The sequence below is a fragment of the Mercenaria mercenaria genome, chromosome 13 (assembly GCF_021730395.1).
Source record: "Mercenaria mercenaria strain notata chromosome 13, MADL_Memer_1, whole genome shotgun sequence".
NCBI classification, from domain to species: Eukaryota; Metazoa; Mollusca; class Bivalvia; order Venerida; family Veneridae; genus Mercenaria; species Mercenaria mercenaria.
This window is the reverse complement of record NC_069373.1, coordinates 5,078,785-5,102,440: the sequence shown is the minus strand read 5'-3', so window position 1 is coordinate 5,102,440 and position 23,656 is coordinate 5,078,785. Positions and strand designations below refer to the sequence as shown.

The 23,656-nt window shown below is 36.2% G+C and overlaps 1 protein-coding gene across 2 annotated transcripts in view; it reads right to left on the bottom strand.

Moving 5' to 3' along the window:
• Positions 1-23,656, bottom strand: part of LOC123530075 (stabilin-2-like) — a 402,834-nt gene that overhangs the window by 321,014 nt on the left and 58,164 nt on the right. For both annotated transcript variants that reach the window (XM_053521033.1, XM_053521032.1), the window contains exons 12-18: positions 22,434-22,553; positions 20,245-20,295; positions 16,149-16,229; positions 10,648-10,800; positions 9,508-9,564; positions 8,274-8,369; positions 1,995-2,081 (exon numbers count right to left, since the gene is read on the bottom strand). In XM_053521033.1, coding sequence (XP_053377008.1) covers positions 1,995-2,081; positions 8,274-8,369; positions 9,508-9,564; positions 10,648-10,800; positions 16,149-16,229; positions 20,245-20,295; positions 22,434-22,553 — 645 coding nt within the window. The remainder of the gene's footprint in view (positions 1-1,994; positions 2,082-8,273; positions 8,370-9,507; positions 9,565-10,647; positions 10,801-16,148; positions 16,230-20,244; positions 20,296-22,433; positions 22,554-23,656) is intronic.

The following is a 23,656-nucleotide window of genomic DNA, read 5'->3' as shown; positions in this document are numbered from 1 at the left end:
TGGCGACTGACTATTTGAGGCTTTCAGGTGTATTAATGTGATAATTGTTGCTTTATTATCCTTTAACTGTTTATTATTGTACAACGCCGCTGAATAATTATGTTTGTATATGTAGAAGTAGGCGTTTAAGTAAATAAAAAAGTTTCAAGTTTCACAACATTTACTCATTCAACTGCCATAATTCCAGAACCAGTGGGGCTATCAGCTGCTTATCAAATTTGGACAAGATATCAAGCCTATAAATACTGTGACCAAATCCTGTGAGAATTATATAAGAGATGACAGTCTGGAATAAAGATGTTGTGTAGGACAAGCTGTCTAGAATTTTTGCTCATCCTGATACAATTTGTACTCAGTTTTCAATTCACTTAAAAATTATTGTTACAGATAGCATCTATTTTAGAACCTTTTGAAAATGGCACATACCGGAATCTAAGATGTTCTGGACTTTCAAGCATCTAGCTGATGCTATAACAATGCTGTAAGTAACAGAACAGGATGGATTTTAGAGCTGGAGCATTAAATCAACTTCTGTCTTAGATCTTTCAGCTAGCCAGCTTCTGCATGGCTCCGTTTAAGCTGGCTGTACAGTATTTTGGGTCCAAAATAGCACTAGTGCAGGAAGAGTTAAACTGCAAATTCCATTCACTAACAGCTGACTTTTGCTTAAATTACCAGCAGATTTGTTCAGTCCTGATGCCTATATATATTGTGACCAAGTCTGGATAAGAACTGCTAAATTCAGAGAGTGCACATGTTTGAGTAATTCAAGTCCTATTAACTTGAGACTGGGAGAATCCAGCTAGTTATCAAACCTGACCAAGACATTAAGCCCATAAATATTGTAACTGAGTTTGGTGAACACTGGATAAGAACTAAGCAAGTTAGGGAGCAAACACAGTCAATTTTTCCAAGTTTTAGTTATTAAAGGCACATAACTCCCAAAGCCTCTGGGGTCAATCCAGTTGTTTAACAAACATGGCAGAGATATTATGCACATGAACATTGTGATAAAGTTGGGTGAACACTAGAGAAGAATTGCTCAAGTTAAAGAGCAGACATCTTTAGTGTATGCTGCCCGCTACTGCAGGAGATCACATGATATGTCCCTTTTCATGGGCGTAAAAAGATAACTTTAGAGTAGTAATTATTTATGATATTTGTTTGTTTGTTTGTTTTGGGTTTAATGCCGTTTTTCAACAGTAATTCAGTCATGTAACGGCGGGCAGTTAACCTAACCAGTGTTCCTGGATTCTGTACCAGTACAAACCTGTTCTCCGCAAGTAACTGCCAACTTCCCCACATGAATCAGAGGTGGAGGACTAATGATATCAGACACAATGTCGTTTATCAAATAGTCACGGAGAACATACGCCCCGCCCGAGGATTGAACTCTCGACCCCGAGATCCGTAGACCAACGCTCTTACCTATTGAGCTAAGCGGATTTATGATATTAGTCATGTTTTACACTTAATTTTCGAGACATGTTGAAAGTACAGGCTATTTTTGATTTTGTTGAAATTCTCTGACTTTTCTGTGGCACTGAAACTGGCAGTTTTCAAATTCTAGGACTTTTCCAGGAAAAGATCATATTCAACAACCTCTCTAGGTCTGTACTGACCCTGACCAACAGAAATGTCTGTTTTAAAATTTTCAAAAAATTGAGTAGACAAACCAAAGATTGTATATTAGATTCATTTGTCATGTCATTCAACAGTATTTCAGTAATATAAGGGCAGTCATTTAACCAACATATAAGTCTTGGATTTTTCAACTTGTTCTCTGCCAGTAAGTGACGACTTTCACACAAGAACACTTGATGGAAGAAAAATAACTTCAAACAAAATTATTTCCTCCGTTAAACCATCTCAAAAAACTTTCTTGTACTGGGATCTAACTAAAATTTGGTGCTTTTCTGGGAATATGCACTGTCAAACAAGCTCTCCATTCTTAAAAAAAGGTCGTACAATTTATTTCAACAAAGAAAACTAACCTTTCCCCGTCCATTGCAAACATTTTCATGGCCACCAGGACAAGGGAGACAATCAAAACCATAAAATCCATCACAACACTTCGGTGTCTGAAATATAAAGCACACTAGCTGTTTTCTTTTACGATTTTGGTACAGTAACTCAAGATTGTATACACCTAACAAATCTTTTAACAAAACAGTTATTTTGCCAGTATCTTTTCAATTTCTATATAAACACTTCACATTTCGACATATTTATTAATAATGATATTTCAAAATTCAACAAGAGGGTCATGATGACCTTATATTGCTCACCTGTTAAACCTGGCCATGGAATCATCAAAATAAACATTCTGACCAAGTTTCATGAAGACTGGGTCATGAATGTGGCCTCTACAGTGTTAAAAAGCTTTTCCTTTAATTTGAGTGGTGACCTTGTTTTTGACTCCACATAACCCAGTTTTGAATTTGGCCTAGGAATCATAAAGCTAAAGATTTTTGCCAAGCTTCATGTAGATAGGGTCACAGAGTGTTAACAAGCTTTTTCTTCGATCTTAGCAAGTCATCTAGTTGTTGACCCCACCTGACCCAGTTTTGAACTTGGCATAGGAATCATCAAGATAAACATTCTTACAAAGTTTCATTAAGATAGGGTCATAAATGTGGCCTCTAGGATGTTAACAAGCTTTTCCTTTGATTTGACCTGGTGACCTAGTTTTTTACCTCACATGACCTAGATTCGAACTTTGCCAATAGATCATCAAGATGAACATTCTGTGCAATCAAAGCATAAATGAAGCTCTATATGAAAAGGGCTGAAAGGGCCAAAAAAGAAAATTGAGCTGCACCATGAGAAAACCAACATAGTGGGTTTGCGACCAGCATGGATCCTGACCAGACTGTGCGGATGCATGGATCCATGCTGGTCGCAAATGCACTATGTTGGTTTTCTCATGGTGCGGCTCATTTAATGACACTTTGTACATGGTGACCCTGTCTAACATGGTCAGCTGACAGATGAAAAGGCAGCAAAATGCACTATAATGGTCACTTAATCTCTTGTGTGTTGAAATAACAAGGTGCAACCCATTCAAATGTACTACTATAAATAAAGCCCCACGTAGTTAGTACTCTAAAGTTTTAAAGGTGTGAGATATATAAGATATTTGTTTGTTAAAGTGTACAATTGAAATATCTTTCACATGTGAACACCATATCCATTCCCTAAGTATTAATTTATTTTGTTGGGTTTTACAACGCACAAACACAATTATAGATCATATGTCAACTTTCCAGCTGCTTTATATGGTGGAGGAAGACCCCAGGTACCCCTCCATGAATTATTTCATCACAAGTGGGCACATGGGTAGAACCATTGACCTTCTGTAAGCCGGCTGGATGGATTCCTCACATGAAGAATTCAATGCCCCAAGTGCTCGAACCCACATCAATGAAGGCATTCCCTTACTAAGAGAAGAGGAAGCCATCATATATTTTGGAAAGAGAATCTTCTCTCAGCAGTTGTGTGTGAATTGTGTTCATTTTTATATTGTAATATAAGATAACAATATATCAACTATTCAACAAACTTTTATGCATAACATAATATAGGAGCTTGTACATTACTAAAAACATACAAGATATGTTCATAGTTTTGTTAACCTGGATATAGTGGTCCCCTGTCTATAGCGGTCATTTTCAGTCAGTCCCTTCCATCTCCACTACAAACAGGTTAAGACTGTATTGTGTGAAATCAGACAATATAGCAGAAGGCCTCAGACTACTAAAAGACACAAGTATCTATAAAATGACACCAACCGACTTAACCAGCAAAGCTACTAGGGAAATCAACAGTTTTTTTTTTGGCATACCTGAGGACACATTCTCTATTAAACAATAACCATATCAACTACTTAACACCAAAAAACTGCAGAACTCCCATCTTCCATCTACTACCTAAAATACACAAGCCTAACAATCCTGAACGACCTATAGTTTCAGCTTGTGGCAGCCCCACAGAAAAGCTATTAGAATATGTAGACCACTTCCTGCAACCACTAGCAAAAGGCATCCCTTCTTATACATGTATTAAAGATACTTACCACTTCCTGGAAAAATTACAAACACTTAAACAGGTCCCTAAAAATGCGTATCTCGTTACTATAGATGTAACAGCACTTTACACCAATATTCCACACAAAGAAGGCATTTTAGCTACAAAGCACACACTACAGAAAAGGAAGGAACAAGAGCCTAAAACCTGGATTATCCTTACACTGCCGCACTTCATACTAATGAAAACTTGTTTCAGATTCAATGATACATTCTATGAAAACCATATCTCCAGAACCACCATGGGCACAATGTGCCCCTAGCTACGTGCTAATTTTTATGGACAAGATCGCTAGATACCCACTCGATCCACTAGTATGGTAGAGACACATTGACGATATCTTTATGATTTGGCCACATACAAGAGAGGAATTAGATTCCTTCATCACAGCCCTTAATAGTTCCCATCTGACGATAAAATTTACCAGCGTTGTCAGCCTAACAACAGTTAACTTCTTGGATGTCACAATAAGCAAAGATAGAAATGGCAACTTATCAACAACATTATGATGCCAATATGTGCCATCACTATAGTTCATTCCACTTGAAACACCAAAAGAAAAGTATCCCTTACAGCCAAGCCGTCCAAATAAGAAGAATCTGTAGCACGGACGAACAATTTGAAATAAGTACAAATCAATTATCCAAAAATCTTATAGCCAGAGGATACCCTAAAAGATTAGTCAAAGAAGCATTTAACAAAGCTAAAACAACAAAACATGACCCCAACAAAAACACATCACGGAAAGAAATTATACAGCTAATAATAACATACAACCCAAGGAACCCCAAAACCGATAAGATTATCTCGAAATACACGTACCTACTGGATACTGATCCAACGCTTACAATGTTTCACAAATACAAAATAAATAAGTATTCTGGAAACCAGCCAGCCTTAGAAGTATGCTTATCAGTTCAGACATCAACCTTCCCAGGCAACAAAGAAAGATCCCACCCATGCCACAAGAACTGTAACACATGCAGACACACAAGCGTGAAATAATAAGTCAGGATCCATTCTACAGGAAAATATTACAGGCTCATGACTGTACATCATCTAGCATAATTTACCTGATTACATGCAAAAATGTGATATGCAATCAGAGAACACTTCTATGGACATTTTGCCAATTTCAAAACGTCCAAAGGCGTAAAACCAGTTTCCCGCCATTTCTGTTCGCACAACCGTAACATCAATGACGTTGACGTCACGGCACTACTGTCAACACCTAGCAACATCAACATCCGCCTCAGAACAGTGGAAACATTGATAGCAATATTTAAAACCAGAGCACCATTTGGACTTGACCTTATACAGTAAAACCATGGAATCAAGAACCAAACAACAACAAACAGCAACTCCAGACGATGCTTTTACAATCATTCACAAAAACCTGAGACAGTGCAACACCTGCAAAAAATTCTTAAAAGGATCCAAGAGCAACTTTAACAGACACTATCTAACTCATCAAAATACACATATAAGATATGTGTGCTTCATCTGTAATGACTCGTTTAGTCAACAGGAAAACCTCCAGGTCAACAGTAATAACAAACATAAACAACCATTAACTAGATACATGACAAGACTAGAAAAAAAGAACACTAAAGCCGGGGAAACTAGATGCCCACAGGCAACATGTCGAGCCCGTCAGCTGTCAAAAGGACTGGGAGTTGCACATGACACTCTGTCTTACTGAGGCAATCAGTTATGCCAAATAAAAAAAAAGATTGCAAAAAGTTACAATATAAGTTATTTGTAGTAACAACAAATTTGTTTGTTTGTTTGTTTTGGGTTTAACGCCGTTTTTCAACAGTATTTCAGTCATGTAACAGCGGGCAATTAACCTAACCCGTGTTCCTGGATTCTGTACCAGTACAAACCTGTTCTCCGCAAGTAACTGCCAACTTCCGCACATGAATCAGAGGTGGAGGACTAATGATTTCAGACACAATGTCGTTTATCAAATAGTCACGGAGAACATACGCCCCGCCCGAGGACTGAACTCATGACCCCGCGATCTGTAGTAACAACATAGGGAAGTGAACCTTCAAAAAAAAAAAAAAAATTCTAAGTCCACATAAAAATCCTTACCAGTAGAGATAGGTCAAAATACACCTCAAAATTGGATGTAACATGCATGTTGTACTACAGGAAAGTGGTCTTGATTTTTCCCTATGACCAGTAATAAAATAAGTTATTTACAGTAACAACAAAGGGAAGTAATTCTAGATTTTTGCGCATGACACTCCGTCTCATGATGGTGAACAATTGTGCCAAGTTACATCAAAATCCCTCTATGCATGAAAAAGAAATGCTCCAGACAAAGTTGTCATTCTTGTATCCTACCTTTGACCTCTAAGTGTGACCTTCACCTTAGACCTAGGGTCCTGGTTCTTGCGCATGACACTCTGTCTCATGGTGGTGAACATGTGTGCCAATTTACAACAAAATCCCTCCATGCATGAAGAAGAAATGCTCCGAACAAAGTTGTCATTCTTGTATCCTTTGACCTCTAAGTGTGACCTTGACCTTAGACCTAGGGAGCTGATTCTTGCGCATGACACTCCGTCTCATGATGGTGAACTATTGCACCAAGTTACATCAAAATCCCTCCATGCATAAAGAAGAAATGCTCCGGACAGTCATTATTGAATTTGACCTTTGACCTCATAGTGTGACCTTGACCTTTGAGATAGGAACCTGGGGTTTGCATATGACACTCCGTCTCACTGAGGTTTACATTCATGCCAAATATAAACAAGATTGCTCAATGCATGTCAAAGTTATGGTCCGGACAAACAAATCCAGATGGGCGCACGCACGCACATACACTGAACAGCCATTTGGACAACTATGTCTTCGCTTCCACAAGTGGGCTCGACAATAAAACCAGTCCTGTGAAATCATGGAAAAAAAAACATTTGCGGCAACACCTAAATTTCGCACCATACACATAGAGACGAACAAAAAAACGGTAATACCAGAGACAGACATTTTTCATGAAATGATAATCCAGGACCCGCTCTCTCCATTACCAGAATCGCCGTTCAGAAGTAACCAACCTACACCATCAGGAAGTGACACTAGCACATGTACAAACTGCCAAGATGAAAGAAACAAACTCAAAGACGTAGATACCACAATTTATTCTATTTATGGTATTTTTTTCACAGAATTAAGATATCATGATCAAATATTCACATACAGTGAAACACCGCTCGATCGAGGTCGCAACGGGATGAGCAAAATGCTCGAGTTATCCATGGTTTCGAGCGACCCAAACAATGACCAACATACGAAGAAAATTGAAATTTGTTTTACTAATTGTCATCGGGACCATTTGCAGAGACAGTTTAAAAAAAAAACGCATTACAAACGTTATCTATGATAGATGTTTCAAAATGTAATTTGTAAATGGCACATGTGAAGAAACAACTAAAACTTTTTAGTTTTATTTATCAACAAGTGCATATAAAAATTATCGTCTCAATTTTATGAAAAGACTATATTATTACCTTCATTTGCATGCAAATAACTGCTGATTAAGATACTAAGATTTCATAAATATCTTCTCAATTCCGCAATTCTCATGGCGTGTGAAAAATTAATTACTAGTAACCGATACATTCTGACCGCCGAAGGTGTGAAAAATTTTGACACCTCTGCTCGAGTTTGCCAGAAGCAACAAAGAGTAAATTGATACACAGGGACCAGGTGTCATGCTCGAGCGATCGAGTTATCGATGCTCGACCCAGCCATGGTAATTTCACATAGAAAATAGAAGGAAATTGGCCGGGACCACATGAATTGCTCGAGCGAGCCCGGGAGCTCGAGTCATCGATGCTCGAGCGAGCGGTGTTTCACTGTATATTATATGAATAACATTGCAAACAAACAATAAAAAAAGATTGAACCAGAGACAATAAAAAATCTATTTTTAGAACAATCACATGACCTTTGAAACCCAATTTTTATACGTTAGTATTATGACTTTTGTATTTCTGTTATTAATGTACCCTCAAGAATACTTGTGAGAGTCAAAATGTTGGTTATTTCAGTAAACAAACATTAAAACCATCCTGTGTTGATTGTTTGTTCCACTTCTCTCACTTTTATAGCAATTTACATTTTGTGTGAATTTTATTACACACAATTACATTAATATACATTTACATACTTACTGTGTAGGTTCTGTTACACATAAGGGCACAACCAGACATCCTCACATATTTTCCCTTAGAATTTTTGGCATAGTACTGACATTCTACTGTAGTGTTCTGCAATATAGATGGTCAATAAAGTTTAGTCTCATTCTTATATAATTCAAAAAGAAATGAAACCCTATCCTAAGTATCACCTATGCCAAGAACACCTCCAGTGAGCATTGTTAATGTACTGATAGTCATCTTTATCACAAGTTACGTATTGCTATACATTTTAACAGCCTTGTAAATGGAAGCTCACCCTGGGACCTACTAGTTACCACACTGTCTGCTCATTCTGGGCTCAAATGGATACCAGATTGCCTGCTCATCTTTGGCTCAAGTGGATACCACACTGCCTGCTCATTCTGGGCTCAAATGGATACCAGATTGCCTGCTCATCTTTGGCTCAAGTGGATACCACACTGCCTGCTCATTCTGGGCTCAAATGGATACCAGATTGCCTGCTCATCTTTGGCTCAAGTGGATACCACACTGCCTGCTCATTCTGGGCTCAAATGGATACCAGATTGCCTGCTCATCTTTGACTCAAGTGGATACCACACTGCCTGCTCATTCTGGGCTCAAATGGATACCAGATTGCCTGCTCATCTTTGGCTCAAGTGGATACCACACTGACTGTTCACCGTGAGCCTCAGTGAATAACAGATTGCCTGCTCACCCTGGGACAAAGTATACACCAAATTGCCTGCTCATCCTAGGACAAAGTATACACCAAATTGCTTGCTCATCCTGGGAAAAAGTGGATATAACACCCTGGGCTGAAGCTAATATCAGATTACCTGCAAATCCTGGGCCCAAACAAAGACCAGACTGCTTGCTCACTCTGGGCACAAGTGGATACAAGCAGCCCGCTCACCATGAGCTCAAGCTAATTTCTGATTGCCTGCTCACCCTGGGCCCAAGCATAACCAAATTACTTGCTCACACTGGGAAAAAGTGGATACAACGATTTCAGATTACCTGCTCACTCTAAGCCCAAACAAATATCAGGCTGTTTGCTCACCCTTGGCAGCTCCCAGATTACCTGCTTCCCCTGGGCTCATATGCATTATGTTCGTAGTTTGAAAGGCTTTCCAAGTTAACACTGATCTCAAAGAAACGATTCACAAATACAACAAAACTGATGACATTCATGTGAAAATTTGTTTTTTTTGGAAGTTATCATTACTGCCACGTAGAAATAGCTTACCAATTCTACATCCGGTGGAAAACATCTACCTTTCACTCGACAATCATCACACGGTCCCTGTGAAATAAAACAACACAATGAAAAGATTCACTGAACAATACATTCTACCATATGATAGCTAAAACTTGGGGGTTTCATTAAGGGCTGGGGGAATGGAGATTCCTTCCACCCCCCCCCCCCCCCCCCACCAATTTTCTCTGAATGCCATACTACGTTTTCTGTAGCAAATAAAGTTTGAAATGAAGAAAGCAAGTATAACTAAGCACAAAGTAGTTTAAAGACATTCTGGGCATTGCGTTTCTATTTCCATCCAGGATTCCAACCAGGCTTAATTTTATTGCAATGTCTAAAGTTCCTAGGATTTGAAGGTCTAGACAAAATTCACAGCTGAAACTATATATCAAACTCTCTTATCTAACAAATTCAGGCTATCTCAAAGACATTTTCAAGTACCATTCGGATAATACGATAATACGATAATACCTGCATAAAATATCATTTTCAGTTGAGTTTCTGTTATCTCAAAGTTAACACTCGATCCCTTATAATTCAAGATACAGTGTTTCAACTTTGATTTTAAAAGTTTGAAACTGAAAAAAATGGCACTCTTTGCGAACAATTTCATTTACTCACGACAAAATGCTAATTATAGAATGTTAAAAGAAATCATGAGAAACCTAATTTTTACCCCTGGCAAACAGCTAAGTATCAATTTTGGCCAGGGGACTTTGTAGGAATTCATGAATCATTCAGTATTTTGTGTTAGATATATTCTTACAATTACTTTGAATTAATAAGTGGCATTTTCCACAAATATTTGCAAAAACAAAACCTTCATAAATCTTTACCAATCTACGATACTTTGCTGTAGTCTTCAAAAATTAATAAGGCAAGAGTAGCTCACCATACAACAACAAAATGTAGTCTTAAGGCAAAACTTATGTAATAAAGCCAAATATTTAAATATACCTATTTTTAGAACATTTATGAAATTCTATTCCTATATAAAGTTTTTCCATTCAAGTATGGAAGTGAAAATAAGAATCATGAACTGATTTGAAAAATACATACTTTCAAAGCACTCATGACCGACTTAAAAAAATTGTTGGCATTAAATGTGAAAGCAGACTAAAAACTTACCATGACCTCTTTGTATGTAATTAGATCACAATTATTTGGTAGGATGGAAATATCGTCAGTCACAAGGACATCGTCTATATCATGTATCAGACCATTGCTAGCTGCTATATCTGTCTGAGTAATGTTTATCCCAGCATTAAGCTGAACTTGTCCCTGCAATAAGAGTAATGTTTATCCCAGCATTAAGCTGGACTTGTCCCTGCAATAAGAGTAATGTTTATCCCAGCATTAAGCTGGACTTGTCCCTGCATCAAGAGTAAGGTTTATCCCAGCATTAAGCTGGACTTGTCCCTGCAATAAGAGTAATGTTTATCCCAGCATTAAGCTGGACTTGTCCCTGCAATAAGAGTAATGTTTATCCCAGCATTAAGCTGGACTTGTCCCTGCAATAGGAGGAAGTAAAGTAAAACAAAAAAATATTTATACAATATAGAAGACCTCTCATTCCTTTGAGACTGAACAGATTTGTTACCTAGAGAGCGACAACAGAACATAGACGACAAGAGCTGTTAGAAGACAACAATGCTTGATTATTGAAAAGCCTTTTCACTAAGGCCTTTCTTTAAAAGAAAGCATTGACATGTACAAAAAGGGAACCATTTTGGGTCAGAAGTTTCCCCTCTTATGATGTTAAATGAGTGGGAGAGCTTGTTTATCAGCACATCAGCACAAAAAGGTCATAAAATGCCAATTATGATGTTAAATGAGATAACAGATAACACAAACAAGAGCTGTCACAGGAGACAGCCGGCTCGACTATTTCGATGCTGGATAGTGAAACTGGGCATATCTGAGGAAACTGAAACTGTCACTGGAGTGTTTAATGACTCAAATGGTGTATGAAGATATTGCAAAATAGCTTGAGTATGTGTCAAAAATATTAAGTTATAAGAGAGATAAAGATAAAGTGATCAAAACACTAAATAAGTATAATTCTAAACAAAAAGGGGGCATAATTAATAAAATATTGGTGCAAGAGTTATACACCTTGTGTCATATGATGTGGGTGATGATGTGGAACAACTATTTCAAGTTTGAATCAAATGCATGTAGTAATTACTAAGACATAGTGAAAATGCATCAAAATTAACCTTAAATTCTAAGTAAAAGGGGGCATAATTCATAAAACATTGGTGCCAGAGTCATGCAACTTGTGTCATATGATGTGGGTGATAAGGTGAAACAACTCTTTTAAGTTGAATCAAATCCATATAGTAATAACTGAGAGAGAGTGAAAGTGCACCAAAACTTTAACCTAAAATGTTAAGTAAAAAGGGGAGATAATTCATCAAATATTGGTGCAAGAGTTGTAGCTCTTGGGTCATATGATGTGAGTGATGATGTTGAACAACTACTTTAAGTTTGAACCAAATCCATTTAGTAATAACTGAGATAGAGTGAAAGTGCATCAAAACTTTAACCTGAAATTCTAAGTAAAGGTGGGGGATAATTCATTAAATATTGGTACCAGAGTTATGGACCTTGTGTCATATGATGTGGGAGATGATGTGGAACAACTACTTTCAGTTTGAATCAAATCCATTTCATAATACTTAAGACAGAGTGAAAGTGCATCAAAACTTTAACCTGAAATTCTAAGTAAAAAGGGGGATAATTCATGAAATATTGGCATGAGAGTTATGGCCCTTGTGCCATATGATCATGATGATGATGAGGAATAACTATTTAAAGTTTGAAACAAATCCATCAAGTAATCACAGAGATAAGGAGAAAAACTTTAACCAAGGTTAGGATGCGGAAGGACGCCGACGCCGGGTTGAGTAATACTTTGTATAGTCGAGCTAAAAATTGTTAATTTTAAAAAGGGGCATAACTCTGTAAAGAGTAATGCAGAACTGCAAGTCAGATCATCAATAGGAACATGTGTGTGAAGATTCAATCCATTCCCACAATGGTAACTCAGATACCACCTTACATACAAAAAAAAAATTGCTCAGCTATAAAGATAACTTTTTATATTTCAACGCAGTCATAGACCTTTTTCCACATGAAATCTATACATTAGCTTTAGAAAGTCTAAATGAATATCATGCAAAGAAAAGCAGTGAAAAGCAAGCCAACTGTAGTAAGTAATAATACATTGTCTGTGAATGGATTTTTCAAGCTTGGAGGGAAATTCCGTCAGAAATGGTAAAGAAATGCATTGTTTTCAGTACAATAAGAAAAATTACAGTAAGATTTACAAATGGACTGGACCACTTCAAAATCAGTGAATGACCTTCTCCACAACTGTAGCCTATAACCAATACACTGCTGCAATTCAAAACGTGGTAAACAGAATAAACACCCTACTCCCATTTCAAGAGTAAAACTTAACAAGAGCTGTCCTTAAAGACAGCGCGCTCGACTTTTCTCAGTGCTTGACTCTGAATTTGAGCTTTGCCAGTAAAAAAAAAATCCAAGTTAAAAAGGGGCATAACTCTGTTAAAATTCAAATTATAGTTATGAGAATTGTGTCTCCAGGTGTAGACTTTGATAGTAAATAACTATTTTGAGTTTCAAGTCAAAAGCTTTAATAGTAACAGAGATATCTGACTTTATCAAAACTTTTAACAAAAAAAATCTAAGTTAAAAGGGGCATAATTCTGTCAAAATTCAAATCAGAGTTATGGGGATTGTTTCTCCTGGTGTAGACATTGATGGTAAATAAGTATTTTAAGTTTCGAGTCAAAAGCTTTGATAGTATTACAGAGATATTTGACTTTATCAAAAACTTTTAACTAAAAATTCTAAGTTAAAAAGGGCATAATTCTGTCAAAATTCAAACCAGGGTTATAAGAATTGTGTCTCCTGGTGTAGATTTTGATAGTTAATAACTATTTTGAGTTTCAAGTCAAAAGCTTTAATAGTAACAGAGAAATTTGACTTTATCAAAAATTTTAACAAAATTTCTAAGTTAAAAAGGGGCATAATTCTGTCAAAATTCAATTCAGTGTTATGGGGATTGCTTCTCCTGGTGTAGACTTTGATAGTAAATAACTATTTTAAGTTTCAAGTCAATAGCTTTGATAGTAACAGAGATATTTGACTTTATCAAAAACTTTAACCAAAAATTCCAAGTTAAACAGGGGCATAATTCTGTCAAAATTCAAATCAGAGTTATGGGGATTGTTTCTCCTGGTGCAGACTTTGATAGTAAATAACTATTTTAAGTTTCAAGTCAATAGCTTTGATAGTAACAGAGATATTTGACTTTATCAAAAACTTTAACCAAAAATTCTAAGTTAAAAAGGGGCATAATTCTGTCAAAATATAAAACAGAGTTATGGGGATTGTTTCTTCTGGTGTAGACTTTGATAGTAAATAACTATTTTAAGTTTCAAGTCAAAAGCTTTGATATTTGACTTTATCAAAAACTTTAACCAACGGCGACACTGACGCCGACGCTGGGGCGAGTGCAATAGCTCTATATTTTCTTCGAAAAGTCGAGCTAAAAAGTACAAATGAAAAGTGTCCTTTTTACGTAAACTACATACTGACAGTAAATGATGTTAGTTTTCCCAATCACTTCCTTACACAGTTTACCCCAACATGTGCTATAAATCGAAAAATTAGGGACATTTTTTTCAACATCACAGCAAAAGAGGAACTTTTTTTTCACTAATTTAATGCTATCTCTCTTTGTTACACAACTGCATATTCCATAAGTCCTAAACTGTTTTTTCTTTGTGTATGTCTACATGTTATGGCTGATAAAAGAAACTTGAATCAATTTCAAATGATGAGTTTGATCCACATAAATGTAATAACATCAAGAGCTGGTTGTTCTGTTCCTAGGTATGACATTTACTTATGACTGCAGCTCCACATTTACCCAAGTAAAATATTTAGCAAATGTTAAATATATATATATATACCCAAGATAAATTTATTTAGCCAATTCAGATAAGAATATTTGTTGAGAATTAAAACATCATAAAATTTTGACACATCAAGGGCCGTAACTCCATTGAAAATGATCAAACTTGAACATGCCGACAATATGCACTACTAGTCATGGCAATGATCACTTTTGTGAAGTTTGTTGTTAACCTGCCTTGTGGTGTCAGAGGAGCTATTTTGGAAAAATTTGTGACACGCAGATGGGCAGCACTTACCATGTGGGAGACATAATGATAAAATGTGTTAGGAAAGATGAGCAAAGTATATCTATAACTAGAATGTGTCTGTAGGACACAGGGTGTGTCCCCCACTGGTACATTTGTCACAAATAAGGGGAAATAATTCAAATGTTTGCAGTCTTAATGGGGTATAGCCTCAAAAAAAAATTATGAAAAGGATTCATTATTCTACACCATATACTTTTTGAGTTATGAGCATCACAAACAAAAAATCCACTATTTTGGCTATTTCAAGGGCCATTACTCTGTAATAAATACTAAAATTCTCAAGAAGAATGCCAAGTGTGCAAGGTCACATTATGATAAAGACTCAAGCAAGGTTTCATGAATTTACATTAAATACTTTCTGAGTGAGGCACATAATTAGGTGAATATGTGCATTTTTTTACTATTTCAGGGGCCATAACTCTGGAAATAGGGGGCGGACCCAGATGAAAAATAGTAGGTGTGCAAGTTCATATCATGATAAAGACTTATGCAAGGTTTCATCAGTTTATATCAAATACTTTTTGAGCTAGGCGTGTCACAAGATGAAAATGTGCATTTTTGACTATTTCAGGGGCCATAACTCTAGAAATAGGGTGCAGACCCAGATTAAAAATAGAAGATGCGCAAGTTCATATCATGATTAAGACTCATGCAAGGTTTCATGAATCTATATCAAATACATTTTGAGCTAGGCGTGTCATAAGGTGAAAATGTGCATTTTTGACTATTTCATGGGCCATAACTCTAGAAATAGGGGGCGGAGCCAGACGAAAAATAGGAGGTGCGCAAGTTCATATCATGATAAAGACTTATTCAAGGTTTCATCAATTTATATCAAATAGTTTTTGAGCTAGGCATGTCACAAGGTGAAAACGTGCATTTTTGACTATTTCAGGGGCCATAACTCTAGAAATAGGGGGCGGACCCAGATGAAAAATAGGAGGTGCGCAAGTTCATATCATGATTACGACTCATGCAAGGTTTCATGAATCTATATCAAATACTTTTTGAGCTAAGCGTGTCACAATGTGAAAATGTGCATTTTTGACTTTCAGGGGCCATAACTCTAAAATTAGGGGGCGGAGCCAAACGAAAAATAGGAGGTGCACAAGTTCATATCATGATAAAGACTCATGCAAGGTTTCATCAATTTATATCAAATACTTTTTGAGCTAGGCGCGTCATGAACTTCGGACGGACGGACGGACGGACGGACAAGAGCAAATCTATTATGCACAAAAACAGCTAGATAAATCAGACAGATATGGCTACTTGACATTCGTGTCTCATGGCATAACATATATGTGAAAAGACACTGAAAATAAATCATTACAAATATTATTCAGACTACAGTATACATAGTGCACTTACTGTCAATGTTACAGCAACCCAACTTGAAATCTTTGCCAGCGACGTGATTCTCCGTGTATTGATCAGATCTGTAATTTCAATCTAAAAGGCAAGAAAAAAGTACTGCCATCAAAATCATAAACAAGAGGGTCCAGATAACCCATAACCACTCACCTCATCAAGATAAACATTCTGACCACGTTTCATGAAGATAGGGTCATAAATGTGGCCTATCTTTCCCTTTGATTTGAGTGGTGACCTAGTTTTTTGACCCCATATGACCCAGTTTTGAACTTGGCATAGAGATCATCAAGATAGACATTCTGTGCAAGTTTGTATCAAATCAAAGCATAAATGAAACCTCTATATGGCTGTAAGGGCCAAAATAGAAAAATGATGGAATCTAGACGGTTTTCGAAAGGAACCAAGTTTTTATTGTGACTTAAATTGTGTGTAAGTGTGCTTAAAATGGAATGTAAAATGTCACTTCTATCCTGTTCACTAGGTAAAAATTAACAAATTTTGGCTCTTTCAGGGATCAATCAGGGGCCATAACTCTGGAACCTATGATTGGATCTGATGGATTCATCATGAAATCCAAGATCTATTGTTGTTAAAGATATTTTGCAAGTTTGTATCAAATCAAACCACAAATGAAATCTTTATATGGCTGTAAAAGCCAAAATAGCAAATTTTGGCCCTTTAAGGGGCCATAACTTTGGAACCCATGTTGGGATCAGGCCAGTTTTCAAAAGGAACCGAGATATTATGCCAATACAAGTTGTGTGCAAGTTTGATTTAAAGTCGATTGCAAAATGTGGTTTCTATCATGTTCACAAGCCAAAATAGCAAATTTTGACCCTTTAAAGGGCCATAACTATGGAACCCATGCTGGGATCTGGCCAGTTTTTGAAATGTACTGAGATATTATGCCAATACAAGTTGTGTGAAAGTTTGATTAAAATCGATTGCAAAATGTGGTCTCTATCGTGTTCACAAGAAATTGCAGACAGATGATGACGTATGAAGGGCAATCACAAAAGCTCCCCTCAGGCCGACAGTTTAATATAGAAAGATTTTTTAAGTTTCTACTATATACATAAAAGGAAAAGTGACCATACCCTCTGGTGGCCATGTTTTTTGATGAGTCAAAAAAATCTGAATAACCTTGGTAGTAAGTCACACAAGAACAATTTGTGTAAAATGATTTTAAATTCAGGCCAGCAGTTTCATACAAGAAGCTTTTTTAAAGATTCTAATATATACATATAGGGAAAAGTGACCTGTGACACCAGCTGGCGACCATGTTTTTTGATGCATCAAAATAATTTGAACACTCTTGGTTGAAGTTTACCTAAGGACTATTTGTGTGAAATTATTTTAAAATCGAACCAGCGATTTAGGAGATGTCCTTTGAAGATTTTTAATTTTTAGCTCGGGCGTCCATCTATATGCAACCAAATGGAACCATATGAACAACTTTGGTAGAGGACCACCAAAGGAACGTCCAGGCCAAGCTTCACCCAAATCCATTCAACGCTTTTGGAGAAGATGTTGTTTAAAGAAATTGTTGAGGATGGACAGATGCAGGTATGCACGACAAATGATGGACACAGCATGATCACAATAGCCCACCATGAGCACTTCATGGTCAGGTGAGCTAAAAACACTGAAAAGATTTAAAAAAACAAAAACAAAATGAAATTAATTTTGTTTTATACATAATATCAAAATATCTTTCAGTAGTTGTGCAACATCAGATTTTAAGTTTAGAAAGAATTTTCATGATAATATTGCATCTGCTGTTTATTCTATAAAACAATTATATAAGGTTCTTTCAGTGGCTGTAGATGCAGATGGAAATATCAAGCCGAAGAGTAACTGTCTTGGCAGTAACAAGGCTCTGCAGAGTTACTGCTTAAACACTTACCCTAAACCAGGATATTCCCATCCGCACCAACAATCAGTGATACAATCCTTTTTCTGGCATGCCATATTCAACAAATGATAGTAACAAGAGCTGTCTGATGACAGCGCGCTCGACTATTCGAAGAATTGATTGAAGAATGGGGTCAAAATATTTCCACGGATATTCAGACAAAAGAAATAAATAGATTAGACAAACAATGTTCCTGTATTACTTTGATTTCGATAAGTCTTGCACTAAATGGCAATATATGAGCCAATTTCAAAGTCCAAAAAGGGCCATAATTCAGCCAAAATAGTTATGTACTCTTGCCTACAGATGGAAATCATAATGATAAACAAGTGTTCAAAGTTTAAAAGCCATATGTCAAATAGTTTTGACAAAACATGGACTTGTATGAAAACAGAACCAATTTCAAAGTCCAAAGAGGGCCATAATTCAGCCAAAATAGATTACAGAGTTATGTTCTCTTTCCTACAGATAGAGACTATTATAATAAACAAGTGATAAAAGTTTAAAAGCCATATGTCAAACACTTTACAAAAAATATGAACTGGTACGAAAAACTTAACCAAGATTTCTAAGTCAAAAGGGGCCATAATTCAGCCAAAATCTTTGATGGAGTTATGTACTCTTGCCTATAACTGAACATGGTGATGGTAAACAGGTGCTGAAAGTTTCAAAGCTTTATCTCAAAAGACTTTGTCAAAATATGAACTGGTACGAAATATTAACCCAGATTTCTAAGTCAAAAAGGGCCATAATTCAGCCAAAATCCTTGATGGAGTTATGTGCTCTTGCGTATAACTGGACATGGTGATGGTAATCAAGTGTTGAAAGTTTCAAAGCTTTATCTCAAAAGACTTTGTCTAAATATGAACTGGTACGAAAAACTTAACCAAGATTTCTAAGTTGAAAGGGGCCATAATTCAGCCAAAATTCCTGATGGAGTTATGTACTCTTGCCTATAACTGGCCATGGTGATGGTAAACAAGTGTTGAAAGTTTCAAAGCTTTATCTTAAAAGACTTTGTCAAAATATGAACTAGTATGAAAAATTTAACCATGATTTCTAAGTCAAAAGGGGCCATAATTCAACCAAAATCCTTGATGGAGTTATGTGCTCTTGCCTATAACTGGCCATGATGATGGTAAACAAGTGTTGAAAGTTTCAAAGCTTTATCTCAAAAGACTTTGTCAAAATGTGGACTGATACGAAAAACTTAACCAAGGTGTGACGCCGACGCCGTGGTGAGTAGGATAGCTCTACTTATTCTTCGAATAGTCGAGCTAAAAATAAAACCAAACAGATTTTTTAAAGGACTTTTTTCTTACAGCACAACACAGAAATTCCTTTCTGTAAACAAGAAATATGTCACAACATTACAATTTGAGGCAATCTACAACCCATGAGTTCCAGTCTTGTTTTATCTCCTGTAGCCAAAAAAAAATCATGAAAGAACATTTTTTTTAATCAAGAAATACTAGTTTACTGTAAGCGTATCTATTTCATATTTTTTAGTGGTTTATTGACTGGCTCATCTACATATTAGATTACTTTTCTGGCACTTCCACAACTGAATAAAGAAGAGTAAGACTGCTCTAAAAGATACTAGAGTAAAGAGGACCTGGTAGATTAACACAATTCTTACAAGAACATAGAAGTGAATTTCCACCTATCAAAACATACAATATCATAGTACTTCAGCTTTTTCCAACATTGTAATTCCATGGTATTGTACATTAATTGCATGTATTAAATTTAAAGGCATGTGTCCATGTGCCTAGAACTAACTGATTCACTGTGTTTTTACTTTATTTAACTTACTAATGCTTATAAATCAAGGTACTTTTCTCTTTCTATCAAAAATTGACATTAATCAGAATCTGCTATGTGCCCCTTTAAAATGTCACACATTATTATGTGTCACCTACAGTATTCTGGAGGCATGCCCCTTTAAAATGTCCAACATTATTAGGTTTCTCTCATAATGTTTTTGAGCTGTACCCCTCTAAAATGTCTGCCAATATTATGTTTCACTTATGTTCTGATGGGATGCCCCTTTAAATTGTCAGACATTATGATGATCACTCTAATACTGTACAGATGTGCTGCCAGTATCACGATTTACATGAAATGTTCTAGAGGCATGCCCCTTGAAAATGTCAGATATTATTAGGTTTCACTTACAATATTCTCAAATATATGGTTCTTCAGCAGAGCTATCAGGTGTCCTTTTCCCTGAAAGAACATAAAAAATATCACATGAAGACAAAAATATAAATAACCATACAGCTAGTGAACTCTCTCTATATTAAACTAATTACTGTAATTTATGTACACTTTGATACAGGTACAACAAGAAGCAATAAAATATGTAGAAGTCTCCATTTACAGTCTTCTGATGAGAAAACTATTTCCATCTTTATAACCAAGCAAGTATCCAAAGCAACACACTCCTTTTTTCTAGTTTACGAAACTGTTATTATTAATTTTCAAGTGACTTATTAGAAAGTATGGGCTATATATAACAATAAACAAGAGGGCCATGAAGGCCCTGTATCGCTCATCTGACCTATTCACCTAAAGATCATCAAGATCAACATTCTGACCAAGTTTCATTAAGATATGGTCATAAATGTAGCCTCTAAAGTGTTAACTAGCTTTTCCTCTGATTTGACCCGGTGACTTAGTTTTTGCCCCCACATGACCCAGATTCAAACTTGACCTAAAGATCATCAAGATTAACATTCTGATTAAGTTTCATAAAGATACAGTCATAAATGTGGCCACTACAGTGTAACAAGCTTTTCCTTTGATTTGACCTAGTGACCTAGTTTTTAAACCCACCTGACCCAGATTTGAACTTAACCTAATTTAAGCCAATGTGACCTCTAGAATGTTAACAAGCTTTTCCTTTGATTTAACCTGGTGACCTAGTTTTTGACCCCAACTGACCCAGATTCGAACTTGACTTATGGATCATCAAGATCAACATTCTGACCAAGTTTCATTAAGATATGGTCATAAATGTGGCCTCTAGAGTGTTAACTAGCTTTTCCTTTGATTTGACCTGGTGACCTAGTTTTTGACCCTACATGACCCAGATTCAAACTGGACCTAAAGATCATCAAGATAACATTCTGACCAAGTTTCATAAAGATACAGTCATAAATGTGGCCACTACAGTGTAACAAGCTTTTCCTTTGATTTGACCTAGTGACCTAGTTTTTGACCCTACATGACCCAGATTCAAACTGGACCTAAAGATCATCAAGATTAACATTCTGACCAAGTTTCATGAAGACATAAATGTGACCTCTACAGTGTTAACAAGCTTTTCCTTTGATTTGACCTGGTGACCTAGTTTTTAACCCCAGATGACCCAATATCAAAATCGTCCAAGATTTTATTTAGGATAACATGCTGACCAAGTTTCATTAAGATTGGGCCAAAATTGTGACCTCTAGAGTGTTAACAAGCTTTTCCTTTGATCTGACCTGGTGACCTAGTTTTTGACCCCAGATGACCCAATTTCTAATTCGTCCAAGATTTTATTGAGGGTAACATTCTGACCAAGTTTCATTAAGATTAGGACAAAATTGTGACCTCTAGGGTGTTAACAAGCTTTTCCTTTGATTTGACCTGGTGACCTAGTTTCTGACCCCAGATGACCCAATATCGTATTCATCCAAGATTTTATTGAGGGTAATATTCTGACCAAGTTTCATTAAGATTGGGCCAAAATTGTGACCTCTAGAGTGTTAACAAGTTTTTCCTTTGATTTGACCTGGTGACCTAGTTTTTGACCCCAGATGACCCAATATCGAACTCATCCAAGATTTTATTGAGGGTAACATTCTGACAAAGTTTCATTAAGATTGGGCCAAAATTGTGACCTCTAGAGTGTTAACAGTCAAATTGTTGACAACGGACGACGGACAGACAATGGAAGGATGGACGACGACGGACGACGGACACAGGGCGATCACAAAAGCTCACCTTTGAGCACTTTGTGCTCAGGTGAGCTAAAAATTCAATTTAAAAATTCCATGTTGAAATGGTTAGAAAAATCCATACATGGATGATATAAAACATAGTTGTTGACTGTTTCAACAATAAAACAGAATGAGTTAAATGGGTTTTCTACTTTAGCTCACAAACCTATCTGAGGAAATAAATGATGAAATATGTTGAACAAACTTAAGTAAGATTTTGTTCTAATTTTTGGAGTATAAAAAATCAATGGCTTTCCTTTTTGCACACCTATTTTCATTTAGGACATACAATGCTGTGACCATATATGTATGTTAATCTGCAAACCAGAAAATCAAGCAAATGCTCTTTTCAACACAAAAGTTGGTCAAAGATATACGAACCTGATCTGACGTAAGAAAATCAAGCGCTCCTATCGGTAATGAATCAAATGCAGCATTGTTAGGTACAAAGGCAGTTACATTCTGAGACATGATTATGTCTTTTATTTCTGAACCTGCTCTCTGAAACATGAAATATAAATAACATGTACTTCTACACACAGGCCCCATCTAACACATCCTTATGGTATAGCATTTATATAGTAAGAAAAAAGAAAGGTAGGACACTTCCGAATACCCATATTCTCTTGTTCATTAATATATGATCGATTTCAATAGAATAAAATTTAAACGTTAGTTGGAAATATTAATTTTAACAAATTTACCACAAAAAATGTTCAAATAAGTCCTATCATAGCTATAAAATCGATGTTTTACATTTTGAATCGAGTCCAACATTTGCTTTGCTACGCTGTTTCCGGATCTACGGTGCGAATATCCTTTGCGATTTCATTGGTTAATAGGTATAGTTTGACAGATACCGGGAAAATCGATATACCTCAGCTATATACCTTCATCATCATTACTTCAATAGAACTGAATGAAAAAATAGCGACAAACAATAATAAACAAAAATGTCAATTCAGTTAGAACAACTAAGGAGCGCTGCTAAGCGTGACCACAACATTATTACATCGGGCCAAGCCGGTACAGAATATAAATTTTTCGATTTATTTTCACGAAATTTTATACCTTCGATACCGAAGGTTTATTTTTGACCACCGCAATAAGGACTACAAATTCACTCCGTTGCAAACCGGATGTATACAAGCAGGGAAGATGTAGAAATCTGAAGTTCGTGGAAAATCGCTGATTTCTTTAAAAATACTGTAGTGATAAAGGTTAAATTTATGCCGTAGGTTTATTACAATAATATCAATTAATTAAGTGTATCGTTTGAACCGTACGTTCTATATTAGCTTCAAATCAGATTTGGTGTTTCGGAAGTGTCCTACCTTTTCTTTTCTTATTATATAATGCTATACCATAAGGATACCGTTAGATGTGGCCTATGCTTCTACATAAGGAAAAGCTCCTTTTTTTCATCTAAAATTAAGACAAAAGAGAAACATTGATCAAAACAAGTGAGTGAAAGATTACCATGCAATACAGTGTCATCTACTGGAAAGGTGACTAATTATCTCAACTGCAGCATAAGGTAATGATCTGAAATCTGTCAATGACGTTATACAATGTTGTGCTATATATGTTATGACGCAAACTGT